Here is a 15,299-nt window from a genome sequence, read left to right as displayed (position 1 = left end):
CATTACTTTGTTTTATGGTTTTGATGCTGCTGAATTTTATTTAAATATTTACCAACATCTTTGCTCACTGTCCCCTCTTGAATCTCAGACCTTTTGCTTGTAATTGTTTTCCCTCTGCTTGAAATACATTTTTCTTTATAATTTCCTCCAAACTGGTTCCTAAAGTCTCTGTTTTTGTCAGTCTGGCAAAAAGACAGTTCAAGCAGGTGATGAATTCAGTTTAGTTCCTCTTTCTCTCTATCTCAGAACACGGAAGATATCTTCTGGCATCTGTTTTTGTTGTTCCAAGGGTCACTTATAAATCTAATTGTTGATTTTTTAAGAGTATGTATGTATGATTTGTCTTTTTTGTCTTTTAAGAAATAATTGCTTGTGAGATCTATTTCTTTGGTATACTACAGCTTCTCTGTGCCTGAGTGAGAATTTCTTTTCATTTATCATGTGTCGGACCTGATAGGTTTCCTCGTGTCTTTCAACAATGCTGAGAATCATCAGCTATTATTTCTTTATACCATCATAATTCTATCTTTCGTGTCTTAACTGCCTGCCACCTCTGAAAATATATTTTCCAATCTTTGCTTCTGAGCTGCATGCTAGATAATTCTTTCAGTTCTAGCAGTTCATTCACTGTCTTCAGCTGTGTCTAATATACTATTAAATATGCCTGCTGAAGTTTTTCATTTTAATTAGTATATTTTCATTTCTAGAAATTATTTTTTAATTTACTTGATCATTTTTTTAGTTTCTTTACCCTGCTCCTAGTTTTAAGCACTTCTTTTCTTTAAAAAAAAAAGATTTTATTTATTTATTTGACAGAGAGAGGGAGAGCACAAGCAGGGGGAGCAGCAGGCAGAGGCAGAGGGAGAAGCGACCCTTGCTGAGCAGAGTCTGGAGGCTTGATCCCATGACCCTGAGATCATGACCCAAGCTGAAGGCAGACACCCAACCAACTGACTGAGCCACCCAGGGGCCTGGCCCCTAAGTACTTCTCTTCTTTAAAACATGCCAAACAGAAAAACCAAAGGTTAAAAAATAAATTAATTTACAAATTTGAAAATAAAACAAAACCAAATAAATAAGTAAATAAATAAATAAATAAATAAATAAAACAAAACCATGCTGAACAGTAATTTTTTACTCTTCATCTTATTTGACTGTTACAAAATCTTTCTGGATCATTTTTTTTATGCTTATCCTTCTGTGGTGCCTTGTTTCCTTGTGTGCTTTCTCATTTTTAACTATGAATTACTTATTTTCTTTGGAACTTTCTCTGTGTAAATAATCTGAGGCCTGGGTGTAAAGGATTTGAGTCTATTTCTGCTTTGGGGATGCACTTGTTTATTCCACAAATAGATCATGCTCTCCTACAAGGTGCCAGGTACTCTTCAAAGAGCTTCTGTTGCATCAGCAAACAAAGCAAAGATTCCTCCTCTGAAGGAACTTACACTAAGTGGAAAGAGACCCGTTGGGAGTGAACCCCAAACATAGTAACTATCTCAGGCTGACAAGAACAAGAAAAAAACAAAGAATAACAATATGACAGGGGGACTGAAACTGCAGAGGAAAGATTCCAATTTAAGATACAATGCATATGTAGGCCTCCTTGAAGAGGGAATATTTACATAAAGCCTTGAAGGAAATGAAGGAATTGTCCGTATGCCAAGAGAAGAGCATTCCTGGCAGAAAGTACAACCAGTGCAGATTCTAAGGTGGAAGGGTGACTAGCGTGCTCAAGAAAGAGGAGGCCAGTTGGCTAGAACAGAGTGAGCAAGGAAAAGAGAACTGGAGGGGCACCCAGGTGGCTCAGTCGGTTAAGAGTCCAACTCTTGATTTCAGGTCAGGTCATGATCTCAGGGTTGTGAGATCAAACTTCACGTCAGGCTCTGTGCTGATGTGGAACCTTCTTGGGAGATTCTCTTTCCCTCTTTCTCCCTCTACTCTTCTCTCCTCTCAAAAAAAAAAAAGAAAAAAGAAAAGAAAAGAGAATGTGACATGAGGTTAGAAATGTTATTAGGGGGCAGGTCATGGAAAGCCTCACAGGGCATTGTAAGGACACCAGTTGGCCTCTGAGTGCGAAGGAAAGCCTTTGGAAGCTTTTGAGCAGAGATGTGCCAAAGACCTGACTTAGGTTTGACAGGCTCACTCTGGCTGCTGCACTAAGAATAGATTCTAGGAGGCAAGGGTAAAAGCAGGGAGATCATTGCAGCAATCTGGCGTAGAGATGATGGTGGCTCCCAACAGGTGGTAGCCATGGAAGTGGTGCAAAGCAGTGAATTCTGGATATATCTGAAGGCAGAGTCAACAGAGTAAATGTGAGGCCTGAGAGTTTTCAGTGTGACTCTCGAGTTTTTTGGAGTTGCCATCCTTTGATACAAGGAAGGCTGCTGGAATGGAGTTCTTGATGGATAAGATCAGAAGTTCAGGTAGGGTGTGTGAAATTTGAGATGTCCGTTCAACATCCAGGAGGTCTGCAAATTTCTGATTTCCATGTCAAGGCGGCAGAGTATATTTTATTCAGCATTCTACTTATTTCAATGGAGGCAGTTAATCAGGGCTTCCATTCTGTCATAATACCAGAAATGACTTGTGCTTTTGACTTCTTTCACCTGTCCCTTATATAATCCTTACATTGTCTTTTACTAACTCCTGGTACTGTTCTCTAAACCTTCTCTCATCTCCAGCACCCCTTTTAAATATAAAACAAAACTGGAGTCAGTACTCCAATAAATTTCTAGGCTTTAATAAAGACAGCAAGAGAACTCATGGGAACCTCCACACATGATGCCTTTAGAGTACTGAAACTATCTTTAAAGCAAATAATCCTAAGTGAAGTAGTAAAACGTGTGAGGCATTTTACGGAATACTCCTATTTTTACCATATAGCCTATTACAATATTATCAACTATACTCCCTATGCTGTACTTTTCAACCCTGGGAAAAGTTCGCTTACTTATTTTATAACTGGAAGTTTGTACCTCTTAATCCACTTTACCTATTTCGTCCACCCCCTCCCCACCCAGGTACCACCCCTCTAGCAACCACTAGTTTGTTCTCTATACTTATTTGGCTTCTTGTTTGTTTGTTGTCTTTGTGTTCATTTGTTTTCTTTTACAGAATGTTTCTTTACAAAGGTGAAAGACTCTAAAGGAGGTGCATCAGGTTCAGCATGAAGATATCAGAACTGTATTACCATATTCTGCTCTGTTGTACCTGCACCTTGAGGGTCTTGCTTTTGATCTTATTTCTCAGACTCTGAAGAGGCCACAAACATGCAACTATATAGAAACAAATACACCATCCCTGGCCACAAACATGCAACAATATAGAAACAAATACACCATCCCTATGATACCCATGCAGGCATTTCGACTTCATAAATTTGGTCCTGAAGAATTATAAAGGAACTGCACTAAGAAAAAATTGGGGAGTTCTTTCTTTCTTTTTAAATTTATTTTAGGTAAGCTCCACACCCAACATGGCACTTGAACTCACAACCCTAAGATCAAAAGTCACATGTTCTATCAATTGAGCCAGCCAGGCACCCCTAAAGATTTTATTTTTTTTAAAGACTTTATTTAGGGATGCCTGAGTGGCTCAGCGGTTGAGCATCTACCTTTGGCCAATGGTGTGATCTCAGGATTCGAGATCAAGTCCCACATCGGGCTCCTTGCAGGGAGCCTGCTTCTCCCTCAGCCTGTGTCTCTGCATCTTTCTCTCTCTCTACCTCTTTCTTTTTTAAAAAAAAGATTTTATTTTTTTTTAAAAGAGAGAGCAGGAGGAGGGGAGGGAGAGGGAGAAGCAGGCTCCCCACTGAGCAGAGAACCCAATGCAGGGCTTGATCCCAGGAGCCTGGAATCATGACCTGAGCCAAAGGCAGATGCTTAACTGACTGAGCCACCCAGGTGCCCCTAAAGATTTTATTTTTAAGCAATCTTTACACCCAACGTAGGGCTCACACCTACAACCCAGAGATCAAAAGTCATACACTCCACCAACCGAGCCAACCAGGCACCCTGAAAAATTGGGAAGTTCTGAGCTCATAGGAGATCTATCTGAATAGCTGTCAACTACAATACCAAATTTAACATTTCAGAACTTAAAGATCTGAACTTAAAGATCAGAACTTAAAGAGGAACTCTTAAGGCATCTCCACTCCAAATTATCCTAATTGACTATACTCTAAGAAGCAATTCTAACAATATTCAATTCAGTTTCTTATTAAATAGCATTTCTGTCCCTTTTTCGCAAAGCCCTTTTTTTCTCCTTTATTCACTGGAAACCTTATAAAAGGTAAGTCTAGTTTGTAAGCATTTCAAAGTTCCTTCCTCATATACCTGATGAGTTACAATATCATGCTCAATACACAATAGTGTCTGTATGGTGCTAACATATATAAATGATGCAGCATGGAAAATCAGCCTGGGGCAATAACACAGATGGGGACAGGCATGCTGAAATTCTCATTTCCCTTATAGCAAGAAACCTGTTCTTAACTGAGAAACTGCAACATGACTGATGCTCCTATTTAATATCCACAAGATTTGAGAGATAAGAAACATAGGGCTAAGGAATCATTTAATAACAATCTCCAAAGTGAAGAAATAATTTTCAGAAAATGACAGGAGAATTTTATCTAATTAAGTCAGACATGTGAGGTACGCAATCCTCCTTTTGCTCTACAATACACTGTCTTCAACTAGAACTTGAAGTTGCAAGGGAGCTTCAAGTACATGTGGACTGTATCTCACTGCCCAAATGGGAAAATGGAGATGCAAAGAGCCAACAGGACTTTCCCCAAGGGAAGAGTGTCAGACAGTACAGGGGCCAGAATCCTGTCTCCTCACTTCCAGACCAGCAGCCTCCCAGTGGACTATGTCTGAAGAAGTACTCGGAAATTCACTAGATACAATTTATCTGCATTTACATTAATTTCAAGCAAGCAAGCAAACATACACCATAGAGCAACACTTCTGTAACATCCCCTGGGGAACTTGGTGAAATGCAGATTCGGATGCAGTGGGTCTGGGACAAGGCTTAAGACTCTGCATTTCTGGGACACCTGGGTGGCTCACTGGTTGAGCATCTGCCTTTGGCTCAGGGTGTGATCCTGGGGTCCTGGAATCAAATGCTACATCGGGCTCCCTGTGAGGGGCCTACTTCTCCCTCTACCTGTGTCTCTGCCTCTCCCTCTGTGTCTCATGAATTTAAAAAAATCTTTTTTTTAATTTTTATTTATTTATGATAGTCACACAGAGAGAGAGGCAGAGACATAGGCAGAGGGAGAAGCAGGCTCCATGCACTGGGAGCCCGACGTGGGATTCGATCCAGGGTCTCCAGGATCACGCCCTGGGCCAAAGGCAGGCGCTAAACTGCTGTGCCACCCAGGGATCCACCCCCCAAAAAAAAATCTTAAAAAAAAAAGACTGCATTTCTGTCAAGTTCCCTGTCAAGCTCCTGGGTGACTCTGAGGCTGCTGGGCCATGGACCACACTTTGAGTCGCAAGGCTAGAGCAAAGTGAAAACAGATCTATGGTACATCCCTATACATCTAAAAAGGTAGGAAGCAAATGACAGGGGGAACGTAGTGTGCTATCAGTGAAAGCTTGTACAACATTCTAGTTCAGATGTTGGTTGGCTATTCCATTTCTGTTCATACGGCCTTGCCCATGCCTGCTTCTATGATGCAGCCTGGAAATGTTAAATACTTGCTTTGCCAGGCTCCCTAGCAGCTAAGGGTAGCTCTCTGCCCCAACTCTGGCCAAGGAGACTAGCGGATGTCTGCCAGGATCTTCTGGTACAGGGAAAGTTTTGTTGCAGATAAAGCTGGGGCCGCCTCACCAAGAACCAGATTCTTTTTTTTCCCCCATTTTTTTAATAAAATAATTTTTATTGGTGTTCAATTTACCAACATACAGAATAACACCCAGTGCTCATCCCGTCAAGTGTCCCCCTCAGTGCCCGCCACCCACTCACCCCCACCCCCCGCCCCCCCTCCCCTTCCACCACCCCTAGTTCGTTTCCCAGAGAAGAACCAGATTCTTAACTCTAGAGAACAAACAGATGGTTACCAGAGGGGAGGTGGGGGCGGGATGGGGGAAACAGGGGATGGGGATTCAGGAGAGCGCTTGTTGTGAGGAGCACTGCGTGTTGTACGAAGTGTTGAATCACTGTATTGTACATCGGAAACTGATACTACACTGCATGTTAACTAAGGAATTTAAATAAAAACGTAAAAGGAAAACTGGGGCTGCCTCTTCATGCTCTTTCTTATCTTAAATGAGGACTCAGTGCTTAGAGTCACGGCAGCCATCTGGTTACCACTAGGCAGTAAGCCAACATGCAAAGAATGGCTAAGCAGGAAAGACACAAAGAGACTAGAGCCTTGATGAAAAAGTTGAGCCTCTGCACCAGCCTGGACTCCCCAACACCAGATTTCTTAACGCAAAATAAATGAATGTCTGTATTGCTCAAGCCGTTGTAATGAGCACCATATAAACCATTTTGCCATAAGTCTGATTCATCTTCTAATTAGATAGATGGCTTCCTCTCTTTCCAATCACTGCAACTGTTTAGTTTTGTCCTTTCAGTCCCCAGCCTTTAAAACACTCCATTTGTGTGCTCTAGAAAAGGCTCTCATTCATGATCTAACTGCCAAGCACAGGGACCTCTTTTCAGCCCTCATCCTATGTCAAATGCCCTTGGCAGCTGGCTCTATTCATCCTCCCTTTCTCTTTCCTCCACTGATCTGCATGGCACTGTTCTGCCTCTGCTGCTTTTCTCTGGCTCCTCTGCTGCTGCCCTCATTAAAGCTCTGTGCTACCCAAGCCTCCATGTTTGGCCCTATCCTCCCCACCCCATGTCATCTCCCTGTGCACTCTCAACAGCTCCCACAGTCTTGACTGCCTGCGACCATGTCCTTGAATAACAGTAAACAATAGTTAGCATGCATTTTTCTAGAATGGGACATTAGCCAAAGAATAAAAACGCAGTTGATGCAGCAAGAACTGACCTCCCTCCTCATGTCCAGCCAACCTGAAGAGTGTCTCTGGCAGCAACATTCCTCTTAGGGAACAAAGACTAAGGACAAAATTGCACAAAAATATGCTATATTTGCTTCTGCTTACTGTAGCCCCACTTACTTTTAAGTTGTGCATCCTTGGACAAATAAACAAGAAACCTATACTGTGTGTGCACACACGTGCACATGTGCACACATGCCATAGATGTATAGTCACTTCAAGTCCAGCCAAACTGTAACCACACCTGAGACGTTGCATACTCTAGTTAGGTCTCTAGTATGGAAATTCTGACAGTGCACTGAAGTTATTTGTTCCCGCTTGTTTTCATCACTAGAATACAAGTTACTGAAGGTCAGGGGCTGTCACTCTTCAGTGAGTGTTGAAAAGAGTGTTTGTTGGAGCAGTTTAGGGCTCTGCAGGACAAATGGCTTAACTGCATGAGCTCTTGAGATCACCTCTAGCTCTGTGACTTCCAGCGTCCCCATTTCTAGTTTGAGTGAGAGATTATATGTAAGTATTAAAATCACTTACCCTCACGGTGTATGTTCTTCCTCCAACTCTATCTCGTGCTTCTAAAACTAAGACATCAACTTCATGTTCGGCTAAGAGTTTGGCAGCAGACAATCCTGTAAGGAAACAAACAAACAAACAAACAAACAAACACAAAATCAAGGGCCATATTAAGACCCAAACATGAGACATCCAAGACTTAGCCAGATCTACACATCAAATGAACGCAGGACCTTATACATAACCCACTGATTTTGCTATCTTTCTAATAAAGTCTGACCACACTGTGATTAATTAAGGCACCAATTTTGGAACTCATCTTATATTACATTATAATCATTTCACTATCGTAAGGTTGGTTGACAAACTGTATATGGTGGTAATGAAATCCTATTTAAGAGAATGTATTGAACCCCTAAATCCACCCTTATTGTGCCCTTCTTCCAGAAAACCTGATTGCATAAACAGAAGAGTATGTTTTCCTGGAAACCTGTCCTGGCTACACCAGTCCTCAGTACTTTTCTCAACTGAAAAACCCCTCACAGGGCCATCTGGGTGGCTTGGTCAGCTAAGCGCCTGACTCTTGAACTCAGCTCAGGTGGGTTCAAGCCCCATGTTGGGCTCCACGTTGGGCGTGAAGCCTACTTAAAACAAAGCCCTTATAAATCACATCCTATGACTTATATTCTTGCTAGATGTTGTTTTCCCCACTAGATTCAAAGTTACCAAAGGTCGGAACCATGCATCACACTTTATTAGTTGGCTCAAAGCTTAGAGCAGGTTTTTACATGTAAATAAAAACTATCACAAAAGATAGATTTAAAACTCAGTAAAGTAATATTGGAAAAGTAGAGAAAATGTTGTGGATTACCATTACATCAAGAATGCATGCTATCGATGTGGATTTTCACTGATGTTAATCCTGATCATCTGGTTGAAGTGGTGCTTGCCAGGTTTCTTCACGATAAAGCTACTTTCTCTTCTCCCTTTCCCTCCTATGTGCTTTGGAAGGAAGTCTATGCACAGCCCACACTCAAGGAACAGGAAGTTATGTTCTGCTTCCTTGAGGGTGAACTATCTACATAAATTATTAGGAATCCTTCCGAAAGGAGATTTCTCTCTTCTCCTCTGTTTATTTCCTTATTCAATCATTTATTTGTATCACTATGGACCCATAAAAATAGTGGTTTTATGCTTGGGGTTATAATCTGATATTATGTTATTTGCTTTTTTGCTCAAACTGTTCCAACTTTGGTCACTGGGAGTTCTTTCAGTTGGCTTCTGTGTCCTTCTGACGCATCCCAATCATTGTGTGTGTGTGTGTGTGTGTGCATGCGTGTGTGCTTCGGCCAATTCCTTACTTTCTGATATTACAAGATGTTTCAGGCTCACCTTGTTTTTCACTGTTCACGCCTAGAATCAGCCATGTCTCCAATGAGCCTTGGCTCCTTTATTGGAGAACAGTATTTTTTTAAGATCTATTTATTTGAGAGAGAGAGAGAGTGCACAGGAGGAGAGGCAGAGGGGGAAGGAGAGAGACAAGCAGACCTACAATGAGTGCAGAGTCCAACATGGGGCTCATCTAAGGACCCTGAGATCACAACCTGAGGAGAAACACTTAACCAACTGCGCACTCCCAGTGGCCCTGAAGAACAGTATTAGAAACCAAGATCTGGGGGTGCCTGGGTGGCTCAGTCAGTAAGCATCTGCATTCGGCTCAGGTCAGATCCCGGGGTCCTGGGATTGAGCCTTGCCTCGGGCTCCCTGTTCAGCGGGGAATCTGCTTCTCCCTCTCCCTCTTCTCTCCCACTCATGCTCTGTCTCTCTCTCTCAAATACATAAATAAGAATAAAATCGTTTTTTTTAAAAAAGAAAGAAACCAAGATCTGGGCAGTAGGTGTGCTCCTTGCTACTGGGGTGTCATTGCTTCTGGGATCTCTCAGCTCACAGAATAAGGAAATATATGTGTGCACACATTTATTTTTAAATCTACTTTTATTTGTACTGTTAGTGCTATCTTATACCTAGTTATCTTTAAACTCCCATTACAAAAAAAGTATGAACATGAGGTCATACCACAAAGCAAGAAGGCTTTCAGAGACTGTGACCAAGAGGCTCAGGAACCCTACCTATAGAAACTCCCATTGGCCAAAGATGGAAGTTTAAGTATCAAATCAAAATAACAACTGCAAGAGGGAGATGGGGCGGGGGGCAGGGGCGGGGCAAAATAACAGCAGCAATGGCTTAATTCCATGAATTCATAATCATACTAAACACATAAAAACCCTCATAGGTTCTCTGGAGAACACTAAGGAACCACCTTACCATTTTGAAAATGACTAAAGGAAACGAAAAGGATCTGGCCTTCATCCTACCTTTCCTATTTGCAGTGAACCTCAAAACAACCAAAGAACTAACAAAGGGGGAGGGAGGTTCTGCTGTGTAAAAGTATGCTAGTGAGTAAGTGAGGATAGATCAAATTAGAATATCAGAATGTTGCAATGCCTAATAAATTGATGGACCTAGTGTAAGAGGCATCAACATCTGCTAACATCACACACAGAGAGATAACCAGATGCTATCTGCCTCCCAATGGAAGAATACACCAGCACCTGTGAAGTAGTTAGGGAGGAAGGAAGGGGAGGGAGACAAGGAGCAAACACTAAATTCTGATGTGATCAAGCCTCTAGAGCTTATACTCAGGGCCAGAGGAACATGTTTAAACGGTACTACTGGCATTCGATCAACAAAATCCAGATCGTATGAAATCATACAGGACTACCCTGGTTTTGGTTTTCATTATTAACAACTTGCCTGCTCCCATTCTCTCTCCTCTTTATCTTTTGCAGGCTTTTCCTACACTAAATCTCTCACATGGCTAGTTATGTCTTGATGTCTGCTCTCAGAGGACCCAGACCAACACAGCATTTTGTTCCTATAAAGAATCAAGGATGAATTCGGGTCCAGAAGATCTAGAATGCGAGGAGGCTAAACCATAATATCCAGCACTGCTATCTGCTCATTTGTGTACAGTGTACCCTTCTGTGGCTGACATTCATCAAAGATTTAGGTATGCAACAAATCTTTGGAATCTGCTCACAAAGAAAGCATTCATCCCATGACATTTAAATAAATTCAAGCCAATGTCTGGAAACCTTGGTGCAATGTGTTCTCTGGGACAGAGCCAAAGGCTACTCCTGCTGAGGGTCATTAAAAAAAAGGACGAACTTGTTATTAAAAGCATACTTATGCACAAATCTTTGTTCTTATGTCAAAGTACCAGTCTATATATAAAAGCAGAGACACTCAGATACAAAAAGGTTACGTTTTTCCCAGTTCACCTTAATCAATAGAACTATAAACCGATTAGAAAAATACAGCCAACAGTTTACAAGAATTAATTGGTAGCTCCTCTTCTAAAGGAGGAGAAAGTCACCCTCTGCATGCTGCCTATGAAGAAGCAGAGGTGGCTCTGACCTCCAGCAGCAGTGAGTCCCACAGCATCGGCTCCTGGCTCCCCCTTGGCTGCCCTGAAGCAACTTAGCAGTTGGTTTGGAGCTACATATACAGATCAGGTTTCTGTGCCTTTCCTGATACCTCTCACAATCATCCCTTGGAGTCAATTTCATTATCCCCATATTCCAGATGAGAAAGCAAAGCACCCAAAAAGACCACAACAAAGTCTCTTGAAAAGTGAAGGATTTGACTTCCCACACCCTCGCTTTGAGCCTGTACAAAATCAAATCTAATGTGTAGCTCTAAACAAGTTTAGGGAATGGCATTCAGGGCCAATAATGAATAAGTACCACTTAAGAGCTGGCGAGTGGGGGCAGGGAGCAGGGCGAGCTGGGTCCAGACAATGATCACACCAGTAACAAAGGTCATTTTGCAATTGGATATTGAAGGATATAAACAAAATTAAAAACTGGACCACAAGGGTTGTTTCTACATTCCAGGAAAATGATTGGCCCTATCTCAGCAAGGACAGTTTCAACTCTTAGTTTAAGAAATAAGGAATATGTTTAAAGCATTTAGGATTTCAAAAAAAAAATGGTTTTAAAAAGGTCTTGGAGGCCTGGCTGGCTCAGTCAGTTGAGCATCCAACTCTTGATTTCAGCTCAGGTCATGATCTTGGGGTCCTGAGATCACACCAGGGTAGGGCTCCATGCTCAACATGGAGCCTGCTTGGGATTCTCTCCCTCTGTCCCCACCCCCCCCACCCCTGACTCCAGCACACTCCCACACTGACTCTCTCTCTCAAATAAATAAATAAAATCTTTAAAAAGATCTTGGAATTTGAGGAGGGAAGATATAAGCTATTTAGGAAAACTATTTCTTTTACAATACTGAGTAAATAGGGTTCCAATGTTTCAGTTTGTGTGCTTATTGTGAAAAAACTCGTAAGGAACTTCCACAATAACTGGAAGACTAGAAAATACCAAATATGGAAAAAAAAGCAAAGTGCCATTTTTTGAAAAAGTTATTTAAAGATTTATTTATTTTAAAGAGAGAGTAAGTGGGGAGGAGCAGAGGAAGGAGAATCTCCAATAGACTCCTGCCAAGTATGGAGCCCCATGCAGGGCTCGATCCCACAACTCTGAGATCATGACCAGAACTGAAATCAAGTCAGATGCTTAACCGACTAAGCCACCCAGGCACCCCAGAAATTTATTTTTGAATAATAATAACTAATTTTGAATAAATAAGTCAGTAAGTTGAAAGTAAAGCACAGGCAAATACTTACAGTCCAGGAAGTTTTTCAACAAATGTGGCTGTTGATTTGAATGAAACAAATGAAGACAATGTCTGCTTCAAGATGTAAGCCTTAGATTACACTCCTTAACTCCTATTTTATTCTTATTCTGTGTATCACTATGTATTCTACCCTTTTCTCATCACCACAAAACTCAATAATCATTTGCAGAAAAAGATCAAATCTCAATTGTCAACTCCACAAATTACCTTAAGGGTTTCTGCCTTTATCTTTCAAAATATTTATTTAGTGCTTTTCTTTGGTAAATGGGATAAAATTATTAGAAAAGAAAAAGCTTTTAAGTCTAAAGGCAAGCCACAAAATATAATGTAGGTACTACAAAATGGGTTTTATTTTATTTATTTTATTATTTTTTTAGTCGAAGTATAGTGCTCACCAAAGGGTAGCTACTGTCTGTCACCATATACCACTATTACAATACCATTGACTATAATCCCTACTCTGGACTTATCATCTCTGTGACTTATTCCTTCCATGAAAAGAATTTATAAGCAAATATTTTTTATTTTCCTATTTGTTATGAAAAGAGAAAATCTCATATTAAATCTAATTATTTTTGTCCAAAGAAATACAGATTAGCCAAAACATAGAGCAGTGTACACTATAGCTCCTCCTTTTATTCATTTTCCATCATTTCATTGCCACGTGGAATTTTGAGTGATAGAAGAGACCTGCCCCCCATATAGCCCCCCTGGTATGCACCATTCCCCTGCAAAATAAGGAAAGGGCTTGATATAGTGGTATGCTGCTAAATGGTTAACGATCATCTCTGGGCTGTGGAGAGGGCATCTGATTTGCACCATTTTGATTTCTGTGGTGTATAGACATTCCAGTGATATCTGATTTCAAACTACTTATTTCAAGCTACCAATGAGGTATCACTGAGTGTGGAATTGGAAAGAGGCCTTTCCAGCCAGTAGAAGCAAGCTCCCATATGCACTGTTAGAAGTATAAACTCTTGGCCTCAGATCTGTGATGAGAGTGACAAAGTCAGGGAGGCAAGAGTGTGTATTAAATCAGCAGGTGAAAAAAATAAAATAAAAATAAAAATAAAAAAAATAAATCAGCAAGTGTATGAGATTCATTGGCTTGTAAGGAATGAAGGACAGCCCTGGAAAGGTGTCCTAGACTCTCAGGTGTCCTTGTGTCTAAAGTCTATGGTTCTCCCATGGGTCCATTTAAGGGAAGAGGTCTAAGTGAGCACTGGCAAAATCTACCATTCCTTGCATCTGCACGGAGAGCTGTTCCTCTCCCAAATCATGGCAAATCCAACTCCTTAGAAGGAAAAGAACTCAGGACTCCCAAATGTCCTGTGGTTTTCTATGAGAGTAGAGAGCCCGGAGAAGCTACACTGGCAAAGAGTTTGATAAGGACTTATTGTGTAAATAAGGATCCAAAGGATCCAATCACTTGCAAAATGCAAAAAAAAAAAAAAAAAAAAAAAAAAAAAAAGAAAAAAGAAAAAGAAAAAGAAAAGAAAAGAAAAGAAAAAGAAAAAAAAGAAAAAAGAAAAAAATCTGAAAAACAGGAAAATCAGAGGATCAGGGCACAAGCAAATCTTTAATCACTTCGCAATTAAATATTTTAAATAAGAATGATTTTAAAACAATGCAATTCCTTTTCTGATTTTTCTTCCATCATTTAGGTTTCACTTAAACTAAACTAAAATAGGTTAAAGGATGTATTAGGCTTTTAAAAAAGCAAGCAAGTCTGCTAAAGGCTCACCTCATTTGAGAGTTCAGGCAATTGGTTTCTTTTGTTTGTTTTTTATATAATGCTACTAAGAAATCACGTTCAATCTGAAATACTATACAGAATATAGAAGCAAAATACTTGGCTCATCTTTTCTTTTCTTCTTTTTGTTAATGCTGGTTATTAGATCAGGAGGGCCTGGATGAATGATGTATGCAGGCAGCAGCGGCGCTGCTATGGCAACCTCAAACCAAGCTCCAGCTTCTTAAAGCCACTGCCCGTGGAAACTGGGTTCCCATGGAATCTGCACTGCTTCCAATGTCCTGAGATGGCTAACCTCCCCATTGAAACAGTACAGGGAATGATTTAACCCACATAGCGCACCTGGAGAAGGAATTAATAATCTCCGCAGTGAAGCCTTCGAAGAAATGATCCTTCACTTGTTACTGCGACACCTAGTTTCACGCTTACCCCTGCCTCCTCGACATTGCCAAGGGCCCTTCTCACACTTCCCTTCTTCAAGTACATTCATATTCTTCTATTTTAGGAAAAAAGAAATCCATCCATTTGACTCAAGCTACCCTTTCCAGTTCGATTTCTGATTTTCCTTCTACAACAAGTGATGTGGTATCTCCACTCCAGAACACACCTTGAAACGTAGCATATTCCTCATGAAAAATTTCCAGTGACCCCAGTGTTCAATAAATACAGGGAAGTGTTTTAATCTTCTGTCCCACTCTGTCCCTGTCAGCCTGTTCGATTTTTCTTCTTAGCACTCAGCACCACCTGGCACCAGACATACAGCGTTTATGTTACCTGCACTAGAAGGAAGCCCTCAAGAAAGTGGGGTCATTGACTTGATGCATCTCAAGCTCAATACATCTAAAACAGGACACTTGATACTTCCCCACAACTCATTCCTCCCCTGGCCCTTTGCACCTTAGTAAATGTCACCACCATTCAGTCAGATGCTCAGGTCAAAACTCTTGAAGCCGTTTCTGACTCTTCTCCGTTGTCATATACCTCATCCCTTCAAGTAGCAAGTCCTCTTAGCTGTAGCCTCAGAATTTGTTCTGAATCTTCCTGCTTCCCCCTGCCACGACAGCCACTCTTGTCCAAGCCATAGCGGCCTTTTGCGCTCGTCCAAGGCACCATGACCCCTTGCCCAGAGAGCTGACTCTTAACTAGTGTGTTATGACCTTTTTGAGAACAGAAAAGTGCTGTACATATTTGCATCCCTAGAACAGGTCCTGCCATGTTGTGGGTGCTTAAATGCTTGTTGCAATGAATAGAATAACCAAATA

General features: G+C 41.1%; 1 protein-coding gene across 1 annotated transcript in view; it reads right to left on the bottom strand.

Moving 5' to 3' along the window:
• Nucleotides 1-15,299, bottom strand: part of MAOA (monoamine oxidase A) — a 66,151-nt gene that overhangs the window by 39,326 nt on the left and 11,526 nt on the right. The window contains 1 exon segment of the mRNA NM_001002969.1: nucleotides 7,551-7,645. Coding sequence (NP_001002969.1) covers nucleotides 7,551-7,645 — 95 coding nt within the window.

Source organism: Canis lupus, chromosome X (assembly GCF_011100685.1).
Source record: "Canis lupus familiaris isolate Mischka breed German Shepherd chromosome X, alternate assembly UU_Cfam_GSD_1.0, whole genome shotgun sequence".
NCBI classification, from domain to species: Eukaryota; Metazoa; Chordata; class Mammalia; order Carnivora; family Canidae; genus Canis; species Canis lupus.
The sequence above is the reverse complement of the archived record's forward strand: the minus strand, read 5'-3'. Positions and strand labels throughout refer to the sequence as shown.